At 38.7% G+C, this 27,723-nt stretch overlaps 1 protein-coding gene and 1 non-coding gene across 2 annotated transcripts in view; both read left to right on the top strand.

Annotated features, from left to right (window-relative positions):
* Positions 1 to 27,723, top strand: part of LOC137628022 (protein mono-ADP-ribosyltransferase PARP3-like) — a 398,487-nt gene that overhangs the window by 28,591 nt on the left and 342,173 nt on the right. The window contains exon 2 of the mRNA XM_068359393.1: positions 16,451 to 16,521. Coding sequence (XP_068215494.1) covers positions 16,451 to 16,521 — 71 coding nt within the window. The remainder of the gene's footprint in view (positions 1 to 16,450; positions 16,522 to 27,723) is intronic.
* Positions 1,942 to 2,060, top strand: LOC137630077 (5S ribosomal RNA). Its single transcript, XR_011041642.1, has one exon. It is a non-coding gene; the product is annotated as a 5S ribosomal RNA (ribosomal RNA).

The following is a 27,723-nucleotide window of genomic DNA, read 5'->3' as shown; positions in this document are numbered from 1 at the left end:
GTCTATTCGAGCGCTGATCAGCACAAGAGCCAGCGTTTGGCTGATTGAAAAAAGATTCTCCTTAAACCCACTACAGTCAGCGGCATCCATCATCCTCGTCACACCAAGACAAAATAAACTACATGTAAGACTTACAATGTTTGTCAACCGACGGTGTTCCGTCGCGCGTGCGCCGGCTCGATTCCTGCAGTATCCATTGCTCGCCTATGGGTCATCGCTCGCCTGTGAACTTTCGGATTCCGACCACCAGCTCTCGCCCTTCCTACCACGCTCGCCCTCCTTCTGCGCTCCCTCGCGCACTTTCGTCTGCACTCCTGCGTGCCCGCGCATGGGTGCTTCCACGTTCGGCCACGCGCAAACCATTGATTTACCATCGCGCGAGCGCCAGGGCGATTGCGACCGCGATTCCCGTCGGGGTTTCGCAACATGGCCAGCCTGGCGAGTCTTCTGGAGAGTATTTCCAGAACACGGTCTTCACCCCGTAAACGCAGAGCATGGCGCATGCAAGAGCAGGAAGAATCTTCAGGGAGGTCTGAGCAACATTCTTCTTTCCAGAACCTGGGTTAGCCCTTCCTCGTCATTCTCTGGAAGGGTCTTGCCAGGGAGCTTTCCGTTCGAGATTTCTCCGTCGGGCAAGGGGTGACTGGTTTAGCCCTTCCTCTTCTCCATCTCGTGGAAGAGGCTTACCAGGTCCTTTCCCTCCTCGGTTGCGATCCGGGGTTTTGTACAAGTAAGCTCCTGGAAGATCATGGGTACTTTCCTCCTCTCGGGCTCAAGCACCTTGGGGTATCGTCGCCAAGTTTCGAACTTGCGGGCAAACTCGATGTTGGACCATCTAGACGCAGTGACCGAGGGCTTCCTCTTGGGTGTCTTATTCGTGGATGTCGACAAGCTCAGACACTCTTCCATCCTGACATGGACAGCGGTTGTGCGGAGGAAGTCTATTTCCGTTTTCACTCCTCCAAGGCGCTTTCTTCCAGACCCTGCAGGCCTCCAGCGCCTCTTCTTTCAGCCTCGTCGGTCTAAGTTATCGCACCGGCTACGGCAGCTAAGACAGGGTGTCCAATAGCAGTCCCCTCCTGTCAGGGACAGGTAGCACGGGAGGCTCTCCCTGGGGGCCATAATCCTAGAGGGAGCGGCAGAGTTCACAAAATCTAGGATTGGCAACCCCCCTCTTGCAGGTCTCACGCTGGGAGGATGCCTAAGGTTACTCATCCGGATAACAGCTTCCCGATGCCGATTCCTGCTCAATCTCCGTGATCAGCCTAGGATATCGCGCCTCGCTCTTACCATCTCTCCGTCTCTGTCAGCGAATTCAGTGTCACTGAACCTCTATGCCATGGGGTCGGCAAGAGTTTTGCCCGTTTGGGCAGAATGATCCATGCCTTAGGAGAAGGTCCTCCATAGGGTCGTCGACTGCTTCACCTCCCTGCTTCTTCAATCGATCCTTTCTCGTAAGAAAGCATCTGAGACGGGAGTTTCGTCGTCGACCTTTCAGCCCTGATCAAGTTTGTCGAACAAACTTCGTCCAGCGTGGAACAGCAGAATCGATCAGACTGGCAACAATGTGGCAGGACTCCTTAGCCCCTGGATCGGAAGGACGGATACTTCCAGTTTCCATTCCATCCATCTTCCAGGAAGCTCTTGGAATTCAGCCTAGACTACAGGTGTTCCTGCTTAAGATGCGGTGTGGCGATCCCGCCGCGGCATCGCAGTTTTTCCCCAGAGAACTCTCCCTGCTTTCCTCATGGCCGCTCAGGAGCAGGCTTCCGCCTCCTTCGCCTTTTGGAGGTCTGGTCAACTCCGGTAGGCTCGGGTTCGACCTTCTTCAACGCCGGGACAAGCTTCCGGGTCCTGACCATGAGTGGAGGATCATGGTAATTTGTTAGGAGCCTTCTCTACTTCTGCCTCAACATCTGGAATATCTAGCCATGATATTGAGTCAACGGCCTTACCACGTTGAAAACACCGCTTCTCGTCCGATCAGCGAAGTTAAGCAACGTTGGGTCTGGTCAGTACTTGGATGGGTGATCGCCTGGGGATGCCAGATGCTGTTGCCCCCTTCTCCGAGCCTTCCCTTCAGTTGACTGTGGCAAGGCTGAGGAGAGTTGCAGTGCCTGTTCTCAGTCAAGCAGAGCTTTCAGTCCTACCTTGGAACGTTTCCTGGGTCTCTTTTCCTCATTGACCCGTCTAAAGTCCCGAACGGTCGCCTCAGGATAAGTTCCCTGTGAGGCGGCCCAAATTCCGGTGGTATCAAAGCAAGGATTAACTGGACTTTCTGGCTCCTATGGGACCAGCGGAACATTTAGACCTGCAATGGGTGTTGACCTCTGGAACCTCTTGATGGGAGTGGATATTCTCGTCCTTTCCCCACATTTTGATGCTGTTCTCGGACTCGTCAAAGAAAAGGGGGGGGGGGCATGTTCCGGTTCAGGCCTATCGTCAGGACCTGAAGGATACCTCTCCATCATTCAGGCAGGCTTAGGGGCCGTTGTCTGGCCCCTTTACATATCCTACAGTTCCTGCCGAATCGCTCCGTGTGCGACGACTTCATGGTACTGGCGTATTCCAACCAGCAAGGGACGCATTTTCATACCTTCGCATCTTGCAGTAGAGGTACTGAGATGATCCGAGGTCCTCTCAATACCACTATCGGTTTGCTCATTCTGGGCAGAGGAATGTTCTCTCCGACTATCTGAGCAGAGCCTCGCAGATAGAGAGTACCTGGGGGTCTTTGGCCTTCAGTAACCAGCAAGTCTTGGCCTGGGGGACCTGATCGCGACAGCCTGGAACTTCAAGCTTCCGCTGTTCTTCCCCCCCCCCAGTCTCAGACCCCAAGACTCTTTGGCAAGATGCTTTCCGGTGATGGTGGGACAACATCGACGCCTGCGTCTTCCCACCATTGTTGTCTGTTGAGAATGGATGTCAACAAGACCAGGTTGTCTGTCAACCATTCGATGGCCCTGGGAGCTCCACTGTGACTATACGCGGAACGGTTTCCGGACCCTCTGCTTCCCCTGACGGAACTCCCGGGAGAGCTTCTCCCACGGCACAGGCTACTCAAACAACCACACTACAACATCTTTCACGAGCCGTTGCATCGCTTCGGCTTCACGCCTGGAGACACTACGCCGCCTCCTCAAGAAAAGACAACCAGCTACAGTCGCGTCACCTGCGATAGTCATCCGCAGGGGTCTACCTGGCGAAGTGGAGAGTCTTCTGTGGTTGGTGTCATGGGAGAGATACCTCTTCCCTTGAGGCCTCTTCTCCAGCAATAACGGAGTTAGTGCTTTTCGGTGGGAGGAAACTCCTTGGCGCTCTCGGCAGTGAAGCCTGTCGCTCAGCCTTTCCCTGGCTTTCAGGCTGAAAGGAATAGACTTTTTCCTTCCCGCTGGATCTTTCTTAGCTCATGCGAAGCTGCGAACGTCCCTGCCCCCAGTCGGAGTGAGACCTCCTCCATGGAGCATGGTTCGGACTCTTTAGTCCCTTAAGAGATCTTCTCAAGAACCATTACGTCAGAGGTCTGATCGTATTCCGTCCTGGGGGACGGTGCTCCTGCTCACTCTGGCCTCACCCAGTGTGTAAGCAATCTTCTTGGTCTCGTACAACTCCGCCCTTTCTAGAGAATAGGGGAAGGCAACATTCAGGTTCGTTCCTGAGTTGTTTGCTGGACTCAAAATTTTTGGGTCCCGGCCCTTCAGTCCAACTCCTTCAAGATTTTGAGTCTCCATTCTGTATCAGATGACCCAAACCTTCTCCTTCTTGCCAGTAAAGGAATCAAGGGGTTGTCTTTGAGAACAGCTGCAGTTTGTCCTCACGTGCAGCCAGGTTGGGAGCATAGGAAAGACACGGGAGAATCACCAGTATACCTCTTCAGCTTGGACTTCAGGACATTCATCTCGACCTGAATCCAGACCCTCCCCCGTCACGTCGCCCTACAGCACGATGTCGGATACATCGCAACGTCCCTCGCCTTCGAGTAGAACTACTCTGTGACGCAGGTGCTACAAGCTGGGGTCTGGAAGCGTATAATGACCTTCGCAGCCCGCTTCCTGCAGGACGTAACCCACAGGAGTATCGATACGTTTTTATCGCTCTGTGGTGGCTACACAACAGCTGGTCTAACCTCAGGCTCCTTTTTGGACAAGTAGCAGAAGGTTGAGGGCATTGTTATCAGGTTTAGTCTGCATGAACGAAAGAAGTATGACTGGCCCTTACTTCTTTCTTCATCATCCCCTCTACTGGGGAAGCAGCATCCTGGTCTCTGCATAGCTGACCTCAAACCTCTGCAGGTAAACCATGCTTCCTTGTGTTCCGAGTATTGAGTCAATACTGTCGCGTCCCCCATACCCTGACGAGGTGGTATTGGGAACGTCCTAACCCAGAGTTCCTTCTGGAACTCCAGGTCAACTGCTTAGTACGGGTCACACTTCTTCCTTCACACACAAGCTTATGTAGGCCACACGGTTCCTTGCGGAGCAAGGAACTTGTGAGGTGCAGGGACTCCTTTTCTCGAGTGCGACTCACTCAGATTCTGAGTCCCCGAGTAAAGCCAAAGCCAGTATGGCTGGGGACTTTCCATCCTTCCTAAGGGGTAAGTCACCCAATGTAAATAGCGTGGTTTGTATTTCGGTTACGGAACAAATGACAAATTTGGAGATAATTTGTATTTTTCCAAACCATACAAACCTTAGCTATTTACACATATTTGCCCGCCAGCCCTGTCCCCCAAGGCAAGTCCTACCTCTAAGTGAAGTGAAGCAGTTCACCGGTGTGGGTTGGGGGGGGGGGGGCGAGGGGTAGCTAGCTACCACTCCCCTATCCCCCTGCTAACTAGCGCGAGGGGTAATACACCCTCGTTAAATTCTAATGGCTCGCCATTTCAGCTACGCCGAAAGGTAAACCCAATATAAATAGCTAAGGTTTGTATGGTTAGGAAAAATACAAATTATCTCCGAATTTGTCATTTTTTTATTTTTTTGGGGGGGGGTGTGGGCTTGCTTTCTTTGTATATATTTTATGTTGCATTTCTCTCCTATTTTGGGTTGGAGTGTCCTCCATAGATCAGACTAGAGAGGGGGAGTGCGCACCTCCTCCTGGAGTGAGGAGGGGGGTGGGGGGGAGTAGTAATGTCCTAATCCTTTATACAAAATATGTGTTTTATACAGTGAGGGTACTGACCCTAGAATCATAAAGTGATGTGTTTGGCAGTATATTTCCATCACAGTGAAGAATTCCACAAAACCTAACAATTTAGCGTGTTGATAGAGCAAGATTGCATCTTGCTTGCGACCGTTAGTCAGTACCATTTGAGCAATCGGTAGACAAGGTACTGACCTGGGAGTATCAGCTGTACACACTGTATTCATGAAAAGTGTTGTAATAAAGTGAAAAAACCCACATTCCGATGTCTCATTGTCTGTTGACATGGGACATACAGTATATATATATATATATATATATATATATATATATATATATATATATATATATATATGTGTGTGTGTGTATATATATATATATATATATATATATATATATATATATATATATATATATATATATATATCAAAAGATAATAGAGTATTTGAACAAAGAAATTTAGGACTGAAAATGCAGACAACAAATAAGAGTTGTACCGCACATTGGTGATCAGCGGGCACTCCCCTGGTCACAAATGTGCGGTAGCTGAATTCTCCCCTAAAAAAAGACTTAAATGTGACATGGGGTGCCATGTTCTTGAGAGGTGTATTGTAGGTGGGTCATGTTGCAGGAGATACACAGGTTTAAGGCAATCAATGGAGACTGCCACATTTTAGTGACCAGCTGAGAGTCCGCAGGTCACCAATGTGCGGTGCAGAGTTTTGGGTGAACTGCTAGAGAATGTTAAAGAATATACGTACCCAGGATAGGCAGTAAGTGTTTGTTCAAGACACGAAACTAAGATTAAAAGAAGGATAAGCATGGGGTGGAGATCTTTTGGTAAATAAAATGAGATTATGAAGAGTAAATTTCAACTTAATCTTGAAAAGTATGTAATGAGAGGGACCTACCTGTTTTAACGTAGGCATCAGAAACTTAGAGCCTTTACCAAAGCCTTAGAACATACAGTAAGCTAGTTACAGTTGAAAGAGCTATGGAAAGAAGAATGATGAGAATAACACTAAGAGACGAAAAAATAGCAACATGGATACGAGAGCAAAGTAAAGTAGAGGATATTCTAACAACATGTAAGAAAAAGAATTGGACATGGGCAGGATATATAATGAGAATGACAGGTAATAGATGGATATTATGAATACCAAAATGGGTCCCTAGAGATTACAAAAGAAGCAGGGAAAGGAAGGCAAGACGATGGATCGAAAAATTAAGAAAGTTTGCAGGTGTGGACTGTCATAGAAAGACCATAAACAGCTGCAAGGGAAAGATCATGTCTAAGGTCTTTGTATGCAGTGGACTAGTAACAGCTGATGATAATATATATACAGTATATATCATCATCATCTCCTCCTACGCCTATTGACGCAAAGGTCCTCTTGTTAGATTTCGTCAGTTGCATCTTATCTTGAGCTAATAATTCAATACTTCTCCATTCATCATCTCCTACTTAACGCTTCATTGTCCTTAGCCATGTAGGCCTGGGTCTTCCAACTCTTTTAGTGCCTTGTGGAGCCCAGCTGAACGTTTGGTGAACTAATATCTCTTGGGAAGTGCGAAGAGCATGCCCAAACCATCTTCATCTACCCTTCATCATATTCTCATCTACATATGGCACTCGAGTAATCTCTCTTATAGGTTCATTTCTAATGTATATATATATATATATATATATATATATATATATATATATATATATATATATATATATTATATATTTATATATTAACATAATATATTCTTAGTGAGGTTACTTAAATATATCTTAAATTATGCACATGCTGTGATGAATGTAATTTTTATTATTTGTGACAGATTTTCATGCAAGCAAGGATTATCTTAGATGTGTTGTCATAGATATGTTAAATTGGGTAGGGTGAAAGCCTGCTGGAATATTTATGATGCATCTCTGCCCTGCCGCTTTCCCTTGCTTCACATTAGGATGTATATATATATATATATATATATATATATATATATATATATATATATATATATATATATATATATGTATGTATATGTATATGTATATATATATATATATATATATATATATATATATATATATATTAAAAGATATCATTTTAACATTGATTCCATAAGGACTTTCCAGGAGAAGAGTGTATTTGTGACTGGCCGGTCAACAGGATCACACGGTAAAAGGATACTACCTAGAAGTTTGTGTTAGTAATCAATGAAAGTATGAAATGTGGCTAAAGCAGATTTAGTGCAAATATGACGATGGCAAGATTAAACATCATTCTTAAAATATAAATTGAATTAAATAAAAGCAAAAAGTTTGATAAGATGGAAATAACAATGGAACACCAGAAGATATAATTTGCTCAAATCCAGTAAATATGGCAGCTACATACTAGCCATCACGGTAATGAACTGATAGATTCATACAGTATTTGCTAGCGTATAGTCGCTTGTAGTGGTTATCTTGTATAATCAATGGTAGCTATGGTTATTGCAATGTTATTTGAACAACTAAAGGGTTCCCTGGTGACAAAGGGCAAATGGCCCCGCTACAATGTTGCCAAAAGTGTCTTGGTTTTTTAGCCTTTTGCTAAAGCTGCGTCCCCAATTCCTTTCTTGCTTCTTGCTGTTCAGTTTTATTACTTCCGCCAAGGAAGTTGAGAAGAGGTTATGTTTTATATCATATTGTAACTGCGGAGTTTCCTTTAGTTGCTTTTGGGTGCTGAATACAAAATGTCCTTAAACTGGGAATACTCTTTTATTATTGTTAATGTTGTTGTTATTAGCCATGCCCACACCTTATATATATATAATATATATATATATATATATATATATATATATTATATATATATATATATATATATATATATATATATATATATATATATATATATTATATATATAAGATCAAGAACAACATTAAAAAAGATCAGTCTTATCTATCTATCTAACTATATATATATATATATATATATATATATATATATATATATATATATATATATATAAAATATCAAGAACAACATTAAAAAAGATCAGTCTTATATATCTGTCTATCTAGATGCCATGTCCTCGACGCGGACTGTCGATTGCCTTCACCTGGTCCTGTGTCTAGCTCTGTAAATTATCTAGTTGTTACTCTCTCATTTACACCCACCAGTAAGCTGTCCATAAAAACTTTCCCTTTAACGGCTCCTTGCTCCTCTTCTGTCTATCTTTCACGTTAGGCACAAAAGTTTGATCATTTCTCTTATTACTTGTCCCAGAAATTCCATCTCTCCTTTTAGAAGTGATCTCGCTTGATTCACTCTTCTCAATACCTCTGCATTTGTTATTCTCTCATCCCATCGGATCTTCAACAATCTTCTGTAGAACCAGAATTCAGCTGCATTTATTTAATTTTTCAAGTTCTTTAATGGCCATGTCTCTGAGCCATAAGTAAGTGTGGACCATACATAGGTTTTCAGTGCTCAAACTTTTGTCTGAAGCCGTATCCTGTTATTTGTGGAAAGGGGTTTCATATTATTAAATGCATTTTTTTGCTATTAGTATTCTTTTTTCCTGCTTCTTTATTACATCATCATATGTTATTGTACTACCCAAATATTTAAAGGCATTTGTTTGTATTATTGTTGCTCTGTCCATTACGAGGTTGCAATTTGGAGTTTCCTGGTTATTCCATGCTACTACCACTTCTGTTTTCTTTATGTTGATTTTAGTGTCATGTTTTCACTCTTCTTACCATGTCAAGAAGTGTTTGCAGTTTCTCTTCCGAGTCGGCTATTATCACAGTGTCATATGCAAATTTAATATTTATTTTTCTCCTCTAACTCTTATTCTTAACTTTCCTGATATACTTCTCATTATGATTTCTCCATTTGTAGAGAAGAGGTCTGGTGACATTACACATACTTGTCTTACTCCTCGTTTTATTTCTTGACATCAACTATGGCTTCCTGACTCCAATAAAGGTTGGTAATTAGCCGAATGTCCTTGGCATCAATATTTAAGCTTTTTAAAATTTCTATAATTTGGGAGTGTTGAACATTATCAAATTCCTCTTCATAGTCTATACAACACATTCAAATATCTTTCTGTACCTCTATTTCCTTCTCTGTTAACATGTGCATGTTGAATATTGCATTTCTGGTACCTTTTCCTTCTGAAAATCCATACTGTTCTGCAACTTCTGCTTTTATTGTACTTTATATACTATTTAATAATGATAATATTATTTTTGGTATTTTGCTCATTAAACTGATAGTCTTTTGTAAACTCGACTCTATGACATTTGGTTTCTTGGGGCTAGAAATGAAGATGGATCTGTCATCTCTTTGGGAATGTATCCTGTGTTATATATTTTGTTCGCAAATTCTAAAATTTTTCTTGGTTCAAAATTCCCACTTGCCAGTAGCATTTCTATTGTTACCCCATCATGGCCAAGGCTTTTGGGTTTCTTCAACTTTTTAATTACACCTACGATTTTCTCTTCTAGTAATTCTGGACCATTCATTGGTATATGCAACCTAGGTCTGTTACCTCTATCATCAGTCTTGTATAAACTATGAAACTAGACTTGTATCGTTCTCTTAAAAAATAATTTTGCTATAAGTTTGAACTTCTAAAGTTCCACCGATTCAATTTCCAGATTGACATCATTCCACAATATGGCCTCGGGTAGAATAAACTTCTAGAATAATGTGTAGTATTAAGCCTTAAGATGGAGAAGGCAAAACTGCTAGAATTGACTGAATAAGTAGTTATGTGTAAAGGAGATAGGTCTGGGAAGATCAAAATGCAAACGATGAAAAATGAAATCATATACAACCTACACAAAGAACCAACTGAACAACAGTGCTGGATAATAGTATTGAGACCAGGGATAATTGATTTATAAGACAGAAAGTTTTTGTCCTATAAACTAGGATGAGAGTTAGCGGCTGAAGATCAGTCAGGAAATTCCCAAATCGTGGTTGAATAAAAGAAGTAAAGCATTTACTCAGGACAGGATTGATCGCCAAAGATTTGGTCTTTCTTAATAGATCAATTTTTTGTGCAACTCAAGAATAAACAGTCTTGATGAGTTTCTCAAAAGTAAATTTTAAATCGACAAGCAAGTCTTATAAGTTTAAATGAGCTTATAGTTAAAGTGACATTCCCTGTTGGAGCCCTCAGGCTTATAACATTCTACTTTTCCAACTAAGGTTGTAGCTTAGCAAGTAATAATAATAATAATAATAATAATAATAATAAGGGATTCGGCAACCACAGGTTTACATTCAGATAGTTGAATTGATGTGAAAAGATTATCATCATCTGCATATGCGACAACCTCATTTTCTTGACTAAACTACGTATAATGCGTTTAAAGAAACTGAAGTAATAAATGATATTTCTGCTTCTAGAAAGATTAAGATTTAATAAAGAGGCAACCGAAAGTAGATATTAACATTTTGGACTGCTTATTTGCTGAGCTTTCGGGAAATATTCCTAGTCATCCTAGCTAAAAAGTATAACATGAATCAATAGACATTCCTTGGCTTTGAAGGGATTTTATTACTGCTGAATGTTGATAGAATCAAAAGCTTTTTCACAGTCTATAAATGCCATACATATTGGTTTGTCATATTCTGTTGATTTTTCCTTTAGCTGGGTAATTGCATGGATATGGTCAGTTGTTGAAGACTTCTAAATCCTGTCTGCCTTGTTGGTTGACTAGAGTCTAGTTGGGTTTCTGTTCGGCTTAATATGATCTTTGTAAATATTTTATATATTGCCGAAAGTAAATTTATTGGGCGCTAATTTTTCAAGTCTGTCTCCTTTTTTATGAATTATTGAAATGATAAAGTTTTTCCAAGCTGTAGGTATGGAGGATTCTTGCAGACATTTGGTGTAGAGTTCAGCCAGTTTTACTTCTATGAAATCTACGCTATCAATTATTAAATTAATTGTTTGGCCATCTTTCGCTGCTTTGCTTCTTTTTGTGCATTTAATGCTTTATTTATTATTTCTACTACTGTTACGTTTGGTACCGGCTAAGATGTTTCATTATTTCTATTGGCAAAGTTATTTCTTATATCTCTATTGTATAGAAATCTTCAGCAATTTTTATCTCAACATCTCTTTTGTTAATAATATATCCATTTTGATGCGTTAAAGCAAACATCTGTTGGCGCCCTGTTCCAAGTCTTCTTTTCATCAATTTGATGCTTCTTCCTTTTAGATGTCCTCAATTGTGGTCTGTGTTTACGAATTTCGTTAGCTTTTAGTTTATAAATTTTTTTGTATAGTTCTGATGATTCTAGTTCATCTCTCTTGGATTTTACCCTCATTATCAATCTTTTCTTTATTAAGTTTTTTGGTCTTTGCTGATAGATTTCCTTGATCTTGTTTAGGAACTTTTCCACCGATCTTTTATGCTGATTCCAATAAATAAATTGTGAAATTACTGGTAATTTCGTCTTTACATGCTTCCATTGCATCTGTAAGAACCAATTTTTGTTTTACCAAACTAAACTCGTCAGATTTTTCTTATTAAAGAAGTATTTATTATTTTTTAAATTAATTTTTCTCTTTCCTTCTGTAGATCTTAAAAGATTTTGCTTCTGACCATTGTATGGTCTCTTGACTAACTTGTTCAACACTGTTACATCTTCAATTAAATAAACTTTTTCTCTGAGGATAAAGTCCATTTCGTTTTTTCTCTATTTGGGCTTCTCCATGTCCATTCTCTGTTACTTTTTTATAAAAACAAGGTGTTCATGATCTCTCTCTCTCTCTCTCTCTCTCTCTCTCTCTCTCTCTCTCTCTCTCTCTCTCTTCAAAGATGGGTGCGCTACAATCATGCAACGTAATACTGTATGCGTGTTGTGTCAGCAGGAACAGGAGATAGAAAATTTAGAAAAATGAAAACCAAGAACTAAGAAAACAATTGATAGAAATCATGTCCAATTTTCAACATTTAGAAATAAGGAACAAATAAGTCATGGATGCTGTGGTAGAAAAAGGCATTAGTATCCAAGAAATACAAATTAATGTAAATTCAAAGATAGAACCTAGAAAGCAAATAACCAACAAAAGCAGAGCGTTTATGAAACCCACTAGCGGAAGGGTAACCAAGGCCAAGAAGACTAAACAACAGCCTGGAAATGTAACGTCCACCATAGAATGGGGCTCATTTGTTGAAATATATGAAGATAAAAGGGCTAAGTGTATACCGTGTAGAAAAATTTTGCCCAAATGGAACTCCACAGCCGAAGTGGTTCAACAAAGAAATGGCCAATGTATAATAAGTAGAGACAGGAAACATAATTCAATGGGTCCACAGCTTCAATTAATTCATGAAATTTTTGAGCACAATAAGTTAAGCCGAAAAGTAGATAAACTAGTTACGAAGGCCAAGATCAGTAAAGTGAAAAGAGTGGCTTCAGCAAGAAAACCCGAAATGTTTTGCATATGTAAACAGTAGAAAACTAATAAAAAACGACATTAGCCCATTGAGAGACTCGGAAGGTAATCTTAAATCAAATGGTTTGGACAATGCCAAACTGATGAATGCATATTCCTGAACTGTATTCACTAGGAAAGAATCAGTGACCCTCCCCGAACCAGCTATCAGATATGAAGGGCCATAACCATAAAATAGAATCACCTTTACAATGGTTGTCAAAAATGAAATAAAAGGACAGTAAGTCTAAGGCCCCAGCCTCAGATGATATTTATCCACGAGAGATTATGGAACTAGAAGAAGTGATAATCCCACACTTTAACAAAATGCTCCAAAAAACAGCCAAATAAAGAAAGGCACCACAAGGATGAAAACTAGGCAATGTTCCTCCAATCTACAAGAAGGGACCAAAAGAACGACCTGACAGCTACAGATCTGTGTATCTAACTTCAATGCCTTGCTAAAGATTTTTATTCAGTTATAGTAGGTTCAATAGTAGAAGAAAATTAGAGCATTAGGAATTATTGGTGAGCCAGCTGAATGGATCGAAGATTGGCTAACAAACTGAAAACAGAGAGTTGTAATCAATGATGAAGCTTCAGAGTTGCCAGCTGTTACAAGCGGAGTACTTCAAGGATCCGTCCTTGGCCCATTGCTATTTCTGATCTACATTAACGACATAGATTTAGGATTAACTGGTAGAATAGTCAAATTTGCCTACGATACTAAACTAGGCATAACTGCTGCAAACTCAGGAGACATAGAAGCTGTAAGAGAGGATCTAATGAAGCTAGAAGAATGTTCCAGAAAAATGTCAAATGCCTTTCAACTGTGGGAAATGTAAAGTTAAGCACATATGTTATAGTACCCCACAATTAGGTTACTCATTACTTGGTAATGGAATAGAAAGTGTGGACCAGGATGAAGATCTCCGTATTATTATCAGCAAGAGTTTAAAGTTCACCAAATAGAGTATAAAATCGGATAAGAAAGGGCAAAAAAACTGATAGGTTTCGTAAAGAAACTATTTAAATACAGAAACAAAGACACTACTTCATCTTTACATATCACTAGTAAGACCCCATCTAGAATAGAGTTCAATTCTGGGATCCAAGTATTCAGAAGGATATAGATAGACTGGAAGTAGTACAAGATAGGACCACAAAACTAGTTCCAATACTAAGACCATTTCAATTTAGACTGAGGCTAGAACGTTTGAACTTATTTGATCTACAAACTCGACGACTAAGGGGACAGTTGATAGAGGCATTCAAAATTCTTAAAGGAAAGACAAATATAGATTACAACAATCTACGTATTCCCACTTAACACAAATCAGTCCGAAGGTAACTGATACATACAAATAGAAAATATTTAACACCTCAATGTGGCAATTTCTTAACATACAAAATAGCAAATACTTGGAATAGACTTCCAGCAGATGTAGTAAACAGTAATACGGTAAACGAGTTAAGAATAAGTTAGACCAGATCATAAGAACTCTCTAAATGCTTAAGCTAAATCACTCTACCAAAGAGCAAATGGAGTCTCCACGGATGGACTAAAAACTCTTGAGATATCCAAAATCCTTGTAACACACACACACACACACTCTCTCTCTCTCTCTCTCTCTCTCTCTCTCTCTCTCTCTCTCTCTCTCTCTCAGAAGAATATTTGGAGTTATAAGGCAAAACAGGATTAGAAATGAAACTATAGAAGGGATTAATTGAGTGCCATATGTGGATGAGATCATGGTGAGGGGCAGATGGAGATAGTTTGGTCATGCTCTTCGCACTCCCCAAGAGAGATTAGTTCACCAAACTTTCAACTGGGCTACACAGGGCACTAGAAGTGTTGAAAGACCCAGACCTACATGGCTGAGGATTATGAAGTGTGAAGTAGGAGAGGACAAATGGAGAAGTATTGATTTAAAAGCTCAAAATAGAGATGACTGGCGGTGTGTTACTGAGGCCCATTGCGTTAATTGGCGTAGGAGATGCTATATATATATATATATATATATATATATATATATATATATATATATATATATATGTATATGTATTCTTACGAAGCTGGCCTAGTATAGAGTAAATACTGTAGTATAATAATGATTTTCTTTATATTTTATTTTTGCATTGAAGAGAGGTTAGCCAGCTATTAAGATGAGTTCTTCTCATGTAGACGCAAGTTTATATGTAAATTACATAAGACTTTCGTAGTTGATTAATTTCATTGTATTGTTTATTCAAGTCAGTATATATAAATTTACGTTATTTTTAAGAATTAACTTTTATTGCACGTAATTTTGTTACGAGGTCTTACGTAATGTGTTTGAGTGTCATGTTATCATACAAGATAGGAACAAGGGCTTATGTAATGTTCTTTTATACTTTTATGAGGTATTGCTTCATGTTTGTGAGAGAATATGCAATATGCCACGTGCTTTAGAAAATTTGAGAAAAACCTAGTGATGGGATGTTATCATTTTTGGTTTTTTCGGGGACAAAGGGTGGGCGGAGGTAGCTGACAGAGTTGCCTCGCTGTGAATGATAGTTGCCCAGGAAACCTAGGATTCGTCTCCCTGTTGCGTAAATAAGCCTTCAAGAGGGCAATACTTGGTAACTCTGATGCCTTGCCCAGCCCCTATGCTTCCAGAACTCGCTCTCCTGGAATCTTCTGGAAGGAGCTATGTCTCTTAAAACTCAACTCCCAAGGTTGCATAGGCAGATACAGATTTCCAGCCTTAAGACAGCCATCTTCCCCTCTCTCTCACTCTTGCACGCAGCTCAGTGTATTGTTTTAAAAGTGTTCAGTGAAATAACAAAGTTTTGGTGTGACGAGTTTTGTAGTCATAGCGAGTACTTATAAAAAACCTCCTAGAGTTTTTGTAAATGGCCCTGTAGGAAGATGATAGGTTCTAGTATTGTGATCTGGTTATCTATTTTCATTGTGTCAAAGTTAAATATTGTATTCAGATTTGATTTCAAGTGAAACAAGTGATTTTATAATTTTCATGTGTTATTTCTTTTCTTAATCTAAGGTTTATTCAGATATAATAGTTCAAGTCAAGTTATATAGTTTTCAGATCGTAACATTTTTGTCTTTAAAGTTTTGTTCAGACTTAATAATTAGAGTGATTTTACTTTTTTATGTAAATTCTTTCAAAATGTTGTAATTTATATAGAACATATTTATTTTTGTAAAGAGTGTATTATTCCAATCACCAGTGTTTAAAGTGGTAATCGCTTGTATCCTGTTAAAGAATCCTAGCAAGTAATGTCTTTTAAGTAATTCTTAAGGATAAATACCCAGTTTTATTTTGAGTGTACTTCAGAGACCTTTGGATATTCAGTGTTTTATATATTGCTGCCTGAGAGTTATTTAACTGTCTCAGAGTTCGGGTATTAATATTTCCAAGTGTAACAGAATTAATTTAAAGGCAAACAGGTGAGTTTGGAATTCGAGAGGTTGTATAGTTTGCCAGTTGTAATAGGCTATATATCATATTATATGTTTGATTCTCAGACATGAGCCATAGTATATATTTTTGGTTCCCAGACGTGGGTCATCATATATATATATATATATATATATATATATATATATATATATATATACATATATATATATATATATATATATATATATATATATATATATATACATACCTGATAATAGAAAGAAGGTCTTGAAAGATGAATCCTGTGCTTTTTAGCTGTGTGCCGTTGAGTTTGAGGAGTTCTTTGTATTGCATCATGTTGTGAAATGAAAGAGACACTGTGTGGCTTGCTATCTTGGTTTCCATTCCGGCCCCTGGGCTGTTTTCTGCAGTAATTGATGAACTTTTCCTTTTTTCAGATGGCCCGTGGAAGAGCTACTGGCAGAAAACCCAAGACCAAGAAGCATAAGACTGAAGCAAATACCGAAGAGTGAGTATTTCTCAAAATCCTGTTGGTGCAGTTCATTATATATGTCATTTATATAATTTGATATGTTGCAAAGCTTGAATAACCTTCTCAATGGCTATTATGAAGGTTTGTAGAAATGCTGAATTTTCATAATTCCCGTAGTCGAAGGATGACGTAGTGACCGTAAATTATTGATATACATTTATTGTTCCATCACAATTGTCGATTTCAGAGTTAAAAGGGTTAAGTATGCAACAGCTGTGTTGTAATTGTATTTTATGTGAAAGCAGTAATCTTCCACCATATCAAGCTATCGAGGCAAGGAGATGATGAATTCTCCGAAACAAAATTTGGATTTCTTCCAAGTTTCTGCTCCCTTCCACAACAATCACGATCCCGTCCCCTCTCTCTTCACAACTACAACCGATTCTACGTCCACTCTTTCAAGGACAATCAGTCAGTTAACAAATACGAACGGATATGTCATCTTCTTCCTTAGTTGATTACTATAGTAATAGTATCGTTGAATTCGAAGAATATAAAGTTATTTGTGGGGGAAATGAAATATAGAGGGAATTACTATTTATTCTAGAGGAGGCTTCCAGGCCAACGCCCAACTGACTGGTGGTGGTGATACTGCTATATAGGAAACAGCAGTAGATTGCGGAATAGCATACTAATTGACCTAAATAATACCCATATGAACTTGAAATTATTTTTTTAAGCCAAATACTTTATGCAGCTATCAAAATACTTATTCTCTCAAATAAAATTATATTTAATGATAAATACCAAATATACTTCATTATGGGTTAATTGAAATTAGTAAAGTAAAATAGCATGAACGAAAACATACACATAAGCCTCAAATAATACAGAATTTATTGGATGTTAGTTTACTTACGAGCTTTGTCAAATTTCTATCTAATATGCACCAGGGGGAATATGATGCAGCTATAAATTGAATTAAAACTTTAGATTTTATGGAAGAATATTTAATATCAATGTGTTCGGACCTGTGATGGTGCATAGGGTTCTTAGCTATCTGAACAGCTTCCTGATTATCACCAGCAAATAATTGAATATTTTGTTTGGGAGTTATGCTGTCTCAAAAAAGTTTGCTTTTTGGGTAGCTTAAAGGCGATTGTTCTAATATAATTGGACCATTGTCTGGTAATTATTAACAATAGTCTGAAATACTTCCCTGTTCTCACATCATCCGCAATCTGAATTATAACATCCAGTTGATTGGATTTCTTCAGTTTTGTAATTTAAAACTATAATGAGTAGTATCCCTCAAATATTTTTAAGCAAATTTACTGAAATTTAAAAAAATTGAACATTTTGTTTATATAACTTTAACAACTTTGTAACTACATAACACAAACCAGGTCATTACATAATTAAGGCTACCAACAACTTTATGATAAAATAGATTTACAGTTGCACTCATAACTCAAAATCTTATCAAGCTATATGCCTACATATGTACCAAAAGCTTTCAGATTTTATTTCTTCTTCTTCTTCTTCTTCTTCTTCTTCTTCTTCTTCTTCTTCTTCTCAGCGTTAACCCAATTCTATATGGGGTTGTGGTGGCTGATGTAGTAACGTTCCTGACTGGTGAACGCCAGATTGGGGTTCGAGTCCCGCTCAAACTCGTTAGTTTCTTTTGTCGCTGCAATCTCTCCATCCTTGTGCGCTAAAGATGGGGGATTTGGGGGAGCCTATAGGCCTATCTACTGAGTCATCATCAGCCATTGCCTGGCCCTCCTTGGTTCTAGCTTGGGTGGAGAGGGAACTCGGGTACTGATCATATGTATATATGATCAGTCTGTAGGGCAATGTCACTGTCCCTCGCCTCTGCCATTCATGAGCGACCTTTAAACCTTTAAACCGATTTCTATTCTGTGCTTCGTTTGCGTCAATGCCTTTCCATAGCGAATCTTCCCCTACACAATCATGCCATCTCTTTCATAGTCTTCCTCTTCCTTCTACCCTGAACTTCCATCTCCATCTTATGTCTTCTAACATTATGTTCATATCTTCGTGAAAAATATCCATACTATCTAAGCCTTCCCTCCTGTATTTTCTTTGATACTTCAGCTACCTTTGTTGATCCTCTTATATACTCATTTCGAATCCTATCCTCCCATGATACTCGAGACATCCATCTCGGTATACTCATTTCTGCTACATCCATCTTCTTCTCCAGTGTCTTCATCATACGTGTTGTATCTGTACCATATAACATAGCTGGTCTTACAACCAACCAATGAAACTTCCCCTTCAATCTCAGAAGAACCTTCTCGTCACAGAGAACCTCAGATGCAGACCTCCAGTTGTTCCATCCTGCCTGAATTCGATATCTCGTCTCTTGATCCATGCTTTCACTAGATTCTACTATGGACCCCAAGTACTTGAACTTCTGTACTCTCTTCATTTCTTCCTCATAGATTCTTATGTTCTGTCCACCACCCTCAGTACTACTGGCACACATATTTGGTCTTTGATCTGCTTATTCTTATTCCTCTACTCTCAAGTGCAGCTCTATACGTCTCCAGCTTCTCCTCTATCTCCTCCCTCCTCTCTGGGCACAACACAAAGTCATCTGTATATAATATGCACCATGGCACTGCTTTTCTAACATCATTGGACATTACATTCATCACGGTTTTGAAGATCAATGGGCTAGGTGTTAACCATTGGTGTAATACAACTCCTTTTTCAAATCTAACTGTCTCTCCAACACTGCTTCACAATCTAGTATGCACTTTCCTGTACATCTGCCTAATTCTGTCATACTTTTCTGGCACCATCTCCCTCAGACATCTCCATATTTCTTGTCTTGGTACTCTAATATACGCTTTTTCAAGGTCTATGAATACCAGATGAAAGTCACGCTGTTTTTCTCTGCATATCTCCATCAGCTGCCTTCTATGAAATATTCCATCCATTTTGCCACTTCCCTCCATAATTCCTAATTGTTTCTATTCTCTTCTCACTTAGTTTGATACCTTTATAATTGCTGCATTACTGAACTTCACCTTTACTTCTAAATATAGGTATCAATATGTTTTCTTGCCACTCTTTTGGTTTCTTTTCCTATTCAAATATTTTTACCATCAGATCACACATGATGTCAACCCTTTCCCCTCCTAGAGCTTTCCAGTAAAGTCAGGTCTTGTTGCCTTCCCATTCCTCATTCTCTTTAAAACTGGTATCACTTCTTTGCTAGAGGACCCCATCATCATTCCCATGTTAACTTGTCTATCCTCTTATTATCATCATCATCATCATCATCATCATCATCATCTCCTCCTATGCTTATTGACGCAAAGAGCCTCATTTAGATTTTGCAAGCCATCTCTACCTTGAGCTTCTAAGTCGATACTTCTCCATTCGTCATCTCCTACTTCACGCTTCACAGTCCTCAGCCATGTAGGCCTGGGTCTTCCAACTCTTCTAGTGCCTTTTGGACCCCAATTGAAAGTTTGGTGAACTAATCTCTCTTGGGGAGTGCGAAGAGCATGCCCAAACTATCTCAATCTACCCCTTACCATGCTCTCATTTACATATAGCACTCGAGTAAGCTCTCCTATAGTATCATTTCTAATCTTGTCTTGCCATTTAACTTCCAATATTCTTCTGAGGGCTTTGTTCTCAAATCTACTAAATCTGTTGGATATTGTTTCATTGTCAAACCACAATTCGTCTCCATACAGTAGCATTGATCTCACTAAACTGATATAGGCTATAGCCTGAGTTTTATATGCAATTTCAAACGTTTTGATTTCCAAATTTTTTATAACCTAGTTATTGTCAGATTTGGTTTTTTGACTCTTTCATTAAACTCAAATTCTAAAGAATATTTAAATGATTCTACATCATTATTCCTTTCTTCTTCCAATGATATCTCATCTTCCATTGCATATTCTGTTTTCATCCTCTATGTCTTTCTTCTATTTATCTTAAGCCCAACCTCATGGTGTATTTCATGCATTCTGGTAAGCAAGCTTTGCAAGTCCTGTGGCAATTTGCTAGTATGGAAAGCATCATTTTCTCTCATAAGTCTTCCATTTTCTTCATTTAGCAGTTGCTCGAAATACTCCTTCCATCTTTTCCGGAGATCTTCCTCCTGCTTTGTGACCATATCCTTCCTATCTTTAATTTGCTTAATATGAGTGTTGTCTTTCGTACTTTTATTTCTTGCTTTTGACAGTTTGATCATCTTATTCAAACCTTTCTTAGTTTCCAATTCCTTATAGACCTCTTCATATGGCCTTGCCTTAACTTGAGCTGCCACCTTTTTCACTTCTTTCTCAATCTTTCTTTGTCCATCTCCAACTGTGACTCTTTAAATTTCTTCTTTGTCTTTCTTTTACCTTTTACAACTTCCCCCACCACTAGGTCTCCTTTTCCTATACTATTCCAGATATTTCCTATAGTATCTCCTTCCTCTGCCTTCTAATCACTGATGCATTGTGCCTCCACCGTTGTTACACATCTTCAATTCCCAGATCAACCTCTCTCAATACTCTAGTGAACTCTTTCCTATCATTATCCCTCCTAATAATTTATACCACCTGATTTTCTGTACCCTATTGGTTTTTGTTTTCTTTCTCTTTTCATTTTCAGGCCTATACACAGGATCCAACGTTGGGTGGCCACATGGTCACCTGGGATAACTTTACAATTCTTAACTTCCACCAGCCTTGATCTATTGTAAAGGAAGTAATAGGTTTGCTTGCATCTACCACGACTCCTGTATGTTATCAAGTGTTCTTTCCTCTTTTTGAAAAACATGTTCACTATTGCCTTATCACAAATCAAGGCAAAGTCTACTATACTCTCTTCCTATAGGTTTCTTTCCCTGATCCCATGTCTTTCATGCTCACGTTTAATTACACCATATTGTGTTACTTCATTCATTTCGTTCTTGATTCTTTTCCTCCTCTGTGCAATCCACTTGTGGTGCATTAGCAGTAATGATGTTCATTTTGTATTTATACAATATAAAATTTACAGTATTCAAAGATTTGATATTTGAAACAATAATAATATCTACCAAAACCATAATTGATAAAAGAGAATCTCCTTGTTTTCTGCTTTAGACTCAATAATCTGATTGAGATTGAAAAAAAAATTCTTTTGATAGAAAAGTATTGATGTCAGGTCTCAGACAATACAAAGATTTATGTAATTTCAGTAGAAGTTTCCTCTATTACTTTCTTTTATGAAACCTGGTTGTTCAAAAAATTTTTTTTTAATAAATTTCAGCATTCAAGTAAGCTATTTTGACATATTTTTTTATTTATTCTTTATTGACAAAACTTTATATACATTGTAGTACAATAATTATATTTAGTTTACACAAAACAGTGGGTTTTATTCTGTAACAATTATACATTTTCCCCATTACATTATGAAATATTTTGTCCAGAAAAATCATATTTTCTTCCATAAAGAAATATAAGGCTATAAATCAACCATCACAACAAACCCCTCATACATCAACACCAAAACAAAACAAATATTTAATAATAAATCTTTAACACTTCAAATATATACTGGCACAGGTCAATTACGTGGTTTTCTTCTCCAAACAGTGTGTCTATGTTCGTATAATTAAGATTACTAAATTTCTGCCTCTTCGATCGTGACATTGTACATTCAATTAGGACATGCACTTCATTCTGTACTGTCTGTGAATCACAATTACACACTCGCAACTCCCTTGAAGTTCTACTCCACCTTCCCGTCTCTATTCTTAGGTCGTGGGACATTAAACGTAATCTAGTAAAGGCAATTCGTATATAGTCTGGTACATAAACATTTTCACTGTACACTCTATGCCTTTGCAAGGATCTATTTAAAATTTCTCTGTACGTATAATATTTTGTTGCTATTTCAGGTTTATTCCGGATTTCATTTTTCATTTGGTCAAGGCTTGACCTGATGATGTTATCAACTAGACAAGAATTCAAAAATCTGTAACCGGGTGTATTTTCAGTTCTGCAAATTTCATAAATATAGTGGAACGGTTCTTCCATATCAATGTTCGCCATTTTTTTTTCTAAAAAACGTTTCCTTCTTACTTGAACTTCACGATTAAAAGACTCAAGGCCACTCTCCACTAAGCACAATGTCATAGGCGTATTATTTCTGACCCCCAATAAGCATCTAACAGCCTGATTGTATATCCTCTCCATACATATTATGTTGTTTGTAAGCCAACTCTCTGCACTATAAAGTAGTGAGGCTCCTAAGGCTGCTTTGAACACTTTGACTTTATATGCATATGGCATAGTTGTATTGTTATAACAAAATATTGAGAACTTGTTAATGGTCTTTGCATTTTCAATTTCATGTTGTTTGAGCACTGATTGCATTTTGCCATCACCCGTAAACCATGCACCAAGATACAAATATTTTTCACAATGGTCTATCTTAACATTATTTATGACTAGAGACTCTTTATCTCTTGCATTTCCATTTACTACAAAAAACTTGGTCTTTTTTTCCGTTAACAATCATCCCATATAAGTTACAGTAATCCAACATAATCCCAATTTTCTCAAAACACTTTTCTCGTGATGTACTTAAAATAACTGTGTCATCCATCAATAATAGCGTATGCATTGTCCCTAAAAACCCATCTCTGCCAATTCCCTCTTTTATCATTTTAACCATTTTGTCTAGGTAGATAGTAAATAATAAACAGCTTGTTGGAGCACCCTGACGTATTCCAACAGTAGATATAATCACAGCTGATTTCAAGACACTTTTAGTACAAGCATAGATCTTATGAATGGCCATTAACATAGTCTTACCACAACCTTTCTCTTTTAGGCACTCAATTAACTTATCTCTTGAAACACGGTCGTATGCTTTACTAAAATCTACAAATACAACATACAGCTTCTTTTTCTTAAAAATTGCGTAGTCCATCATAAGCCTCAAAGATAATATTTGTTCGATACACCCTCTACCCTTTTGGGCTCCAGCCTGACATTTATCTATACCAGCCCACAGATTTAAACGTCTCACCAACAGTGCATCATAAAATTTTGCAAAAGTGTTCATTATACTTATGCCCCTGTAATTCCCACAGTCCATTCTATTACCTGATTTGAAGAGTGTAACTAACCTGTCATGACACCAAGCAAAAGGGTAAATAAAATTACAAAATAAAAAGTTACAAATGGTAAGGAAAAAGCTCAGCCAAGTCATTGGCAAAAGCGACAGTATACCAGGGCACACACCAACATAGCTTTTCCCCTTATTCATTTTTTTCACTGTCATATCTATCTCTTGATAAGTGAATGGGTCGTCTAATATAGGAATGTTAGGTGACGAAGATATATCGAGTGGTTGGATATTGTTTGCAAGATTAGGATCAGGATTAAAGAGCCTTTCGAAATGTAATTTGAAATGAACGTCATCCGGTTGAGTACTGTCATCATTATTCATTACATTCCCTTTCCAGTTAATTGACTTCCAAATAATTTTTGGATTATCCTTTTCAAATATCCTTTTCCACCTTGGGTGATTCTGATCCCATTCATTTTGATCCTGCTCTCTCCCATTTGGTAATTTGCATTCTTTAGCCACCCTATTGATTATTATAGTGGCTGATTCCAATCCAGTACAAACTGAATTTACATTAATTTCATCCAAACTGGGAGGTATTGCCTCCTCTATTGCTCGTTTAAATCTATTTAGATCTACTTGGTTGCAAGCAAGTCCTCTCGTTATGCAACTGTGATCTCGATAATTTGAGTCAAAGTAAGATCTGCCCAAATCTCTTACACGCTCAGTTAATAATGGAAGGGTTACATTCTTCGTACTAGTGAGATTAAGCCTCACCATCATCGGGGCATGGTCAGATATTAAAAAGTTTTGATTTATTTCAACAGACTTCAAGTGGTTAAGTGATTTTTGTGAAATAATGCACAAGTCAATTTCTGATACCCAGTCTGACCCCCTTCTGAAAGTTAAGCCGCCTCCAAAAGCGTGTTCTCCATAAACAAGGTGGTTACCAATTACCATATTACTGCTCTGACACATATTCAACAAATTCCTACCATTACCATTAATATTCAAATCAATCACCCCACTGTATATATATGGTTCAAAGTTCTCGTTACAAAGAAGGGGAATACCTACACGGGAATTAAAATCCCCCATTGCTACTACATTTTCATACTCATTCATAATAGCTCCAAGGTTGCCAAAACATGTTGGTACAAAATAAGGCGAATCACTTGGTGGTATATAAACACCTCCAAACATAAACCCAGGATAGCCTGATAATTCAACCCAAATTTGACCTTCTATATTCATATTCACAAATTTAATGACACTCAATAATGAATATTTTACTAACATAGCCACTCCACCTCTTCTACCACAATACATAGACGGATTTTGGTATGTATAAAAGCCAGGTACATTTATTTTAGCAGTTGTTTTTATCTCCAATAGCCAAACAATATGATAATTAAGAACAAAAGATAAAACATCTTGATTATTCATCTTATCCTTTACTCCTGCAACATTCCAACAACACATATTTAGTTCATTGGGGCAACCACTGTTTTGTGACCTTCCTAAAAATACGAAGGTGCATACCTATCAATCACAAGACCGTCCCGCAACAAGACACGTCGTTGCTTGTCATAGAATATGCTTGCTCCCTGATTTTCTGCCCTCTCTCTTTCTTCTCTCTCACGCTTCCTTAACCTTCCTAGTTCCTTTCTCACTGCTGGGTGGACATCTTTTTTCACGTAAATAGACGAAAAAGGTTCAGGTTTTTCCTTCAAGTTTTTGGCCTTATCCAAGATGTTGTCCTTCTGTCTCTGGTCGTCGACAACTACCAGGATTGGTCTCTTCCTCCTATCATTCACCTGACCAAGCCTTTTAATTTCCCAATTCGTTGGGTCTAAAGCTTCATCGCATCCTACTTCATCCAGAATCCTCCTCAATTTTGACTGATCATCCCTTCCTATATTGTCTTCTACTTCTGATACTCCAGTAATGATGATTTTTCTTCGACGTTCTCTTGCATCCAGTGATTCCAGGAACATCTGCTGCTGACTTATAATACTAAAAGCTTGTTTTAAGTCAGATGACAATTCTGTCACCTCCTTTCTTATTTGCTTCATTTGCTCTACTTCTCTTGTCAGATTCCTTATTTCTTGCAGTAATATTGCGTTTGAAGGTTCTTCATTAGTGTGTGCATTAAGGACTGTCCTCAGTGCCTCCTTCAGTTGGGTGTTCGTCAGCCTATTAATTTGGGTTTGGGACAAGTTCCTAACATCTTCAATAGTTTCCAAGTTAGCCATTTGGTTAAGTATGCCCTCAAATTGCCACTCAAATCATAAAAAACGTTATATAAACAAAATCTGTTTTCATGGCAACCAAGGAAAAAAAACTTCGTGGGGCCAGGGAGATTGTAAATGCTCCCTTGAAAATATAATTCACACTATTTAATGCCCTTATCACAGTGTCCCGTCAATCACCAACACTTCATATAGTCACACACTTTATCAATCTAATTCACTGTTCATGCTAATTCAGGAAAAACCAGAATAACTGAGAGCAGCTCTGTTGTGATGTTTCTCAGTAACGCCATCTATCCACACACCTACATTTACTCTACAATGTGGTCTTCAGTTGCGGTAATTTGCGTCACCATTCTGACAAGCGATTCACTTGGTTGATGCAAATGTTTCTTTTATTTTATATCTAAATTTAATTGGGGGTTATCCTTTTAAAAAAGAGAAGAAAAAGTTTTTGAAAATTTTTCTTTATTTCCTCCCAACGTTACAACACAGATCCATAGGCTTCCTACTACATTTTTTTTTTCTCTGGAGAAGGAACAAGTTCAAAACTTGTTTTGTCATTGAGGAATTGAATTTCTTCCTCTATTGCCATTTGCCACTTGTAGATATGCTGATGAGGGGATAAAATCTAGATATTTTTTTTATGAATGTTACTCATTTTGTAACTATAATTTGTAGCAGAGTTTGCCATGTCTGCATCTTCTAGGTGAACATAGTCTTTCTGGTACTTTAGAAGCTGGATATTATCTTTGTGGGTACCACCCTGCCCTTTGTTTGTTTTGAAATATACTCCATCCTCTCTAAACCTTATTGATCAGCTGTTAAAGCTTATAGCCAATTACCTAGGGGCAATGGCCATTTGACCGATTATTTCGGGCTAACGGCATCTGGCTGGTTAGCCAGGGCTGACAGCAAGTCGATGATCATGTGGTAAAGCAGCCAATCACCCTGGGCTGCTGCCAATCACCTGTGAGCCAACGGCCTTTTGCTGATTGTTCCTTTATAGGGCTGATCAGATACAGGACAGGAGTTTGGACTGTTTCCTCGATAATGGTTCTGCCTGCTAGTGTGCTGTGGACTGTGTAAAACCAGTCAGTGACTTGTTTCCACTCTAGTCTTCCAAGTACCAAGCTGTCAACCACACTCCCACATCCATTCATCAGAGGGATATTACTCAGAACCAATCTTGCGCTCTTGTGCCAGCCATTTTTTCTTGAACGTGGAACGAGACCATTTTAGTCCTGATTCAATGTCTGCCTCTTGGTTATACACTTCCGGGTCCATTTTGACGAGCGTTCGTATTCTAGGGATAGGAAACAAACCCAGATTAGGTTGACAAGTGTATAATCTATAGTCATATGGTAATGTTAACTAATTTATGGTCAGTTACAGTAGCCCTTTTTAGCACAAACAATTGTTGTCCTAAGGATCCAATAAGTGCTGGACTCCCCATGTACCTCTCAGGAGTGATGTTGAGGTAATTCTAGAAGGGGTTACAGTGCATCCACCATGCAGTATTCCTTAAGAGCTGTGGTCCTTTGGGTTTGAGGAAGATTCTTGCCTTCTCCAAATCCCAATAATGTTCACCAACTGCTCCTTCCTCTTGAAGGGGTTAGACCCTCGTCAACCCGTTTTGCCCCTCCCAGCCTAAATTCAGGAGGGTTATTAGGAGGATGAAGAATTTGGGGAATGATGCAGCGATGTCCCTGCGGTCAGTAGGGGGATGCCTTGTCTTTAACATTATTTCCAAGTTCCATCTCTGGACGTGTGACGCAGGTGGAATGATCCTGGTTTTTGCTCTGAAAGTCTTAAATGACTTTTCCAGTCCTCTCCCTTCACCTATCAATGAGTTATCACAAGGACAGGGCATGAGACCCTA

This window comes from Palaemon carinicauda, chromosome 2 (assembly GCF_036898095.1).
Source record: "Palaemon carinicauda isolate YSFRI2023 chromosome 2, ASM3689809v2, whole genome shotgun sequence".
Taxonomy (NCBI): Eukaryota; Metazoa; Arthropoda; class Malacostraca; order Decapoda; family Palaemonidae; genus Palaemon; species Palaemon carinicauda.
The sequence above is the reverse complement of the archived record's forward strand: the minus strand, read 5'-3'. Positions and strand labels throughout refer to the sequence as shown.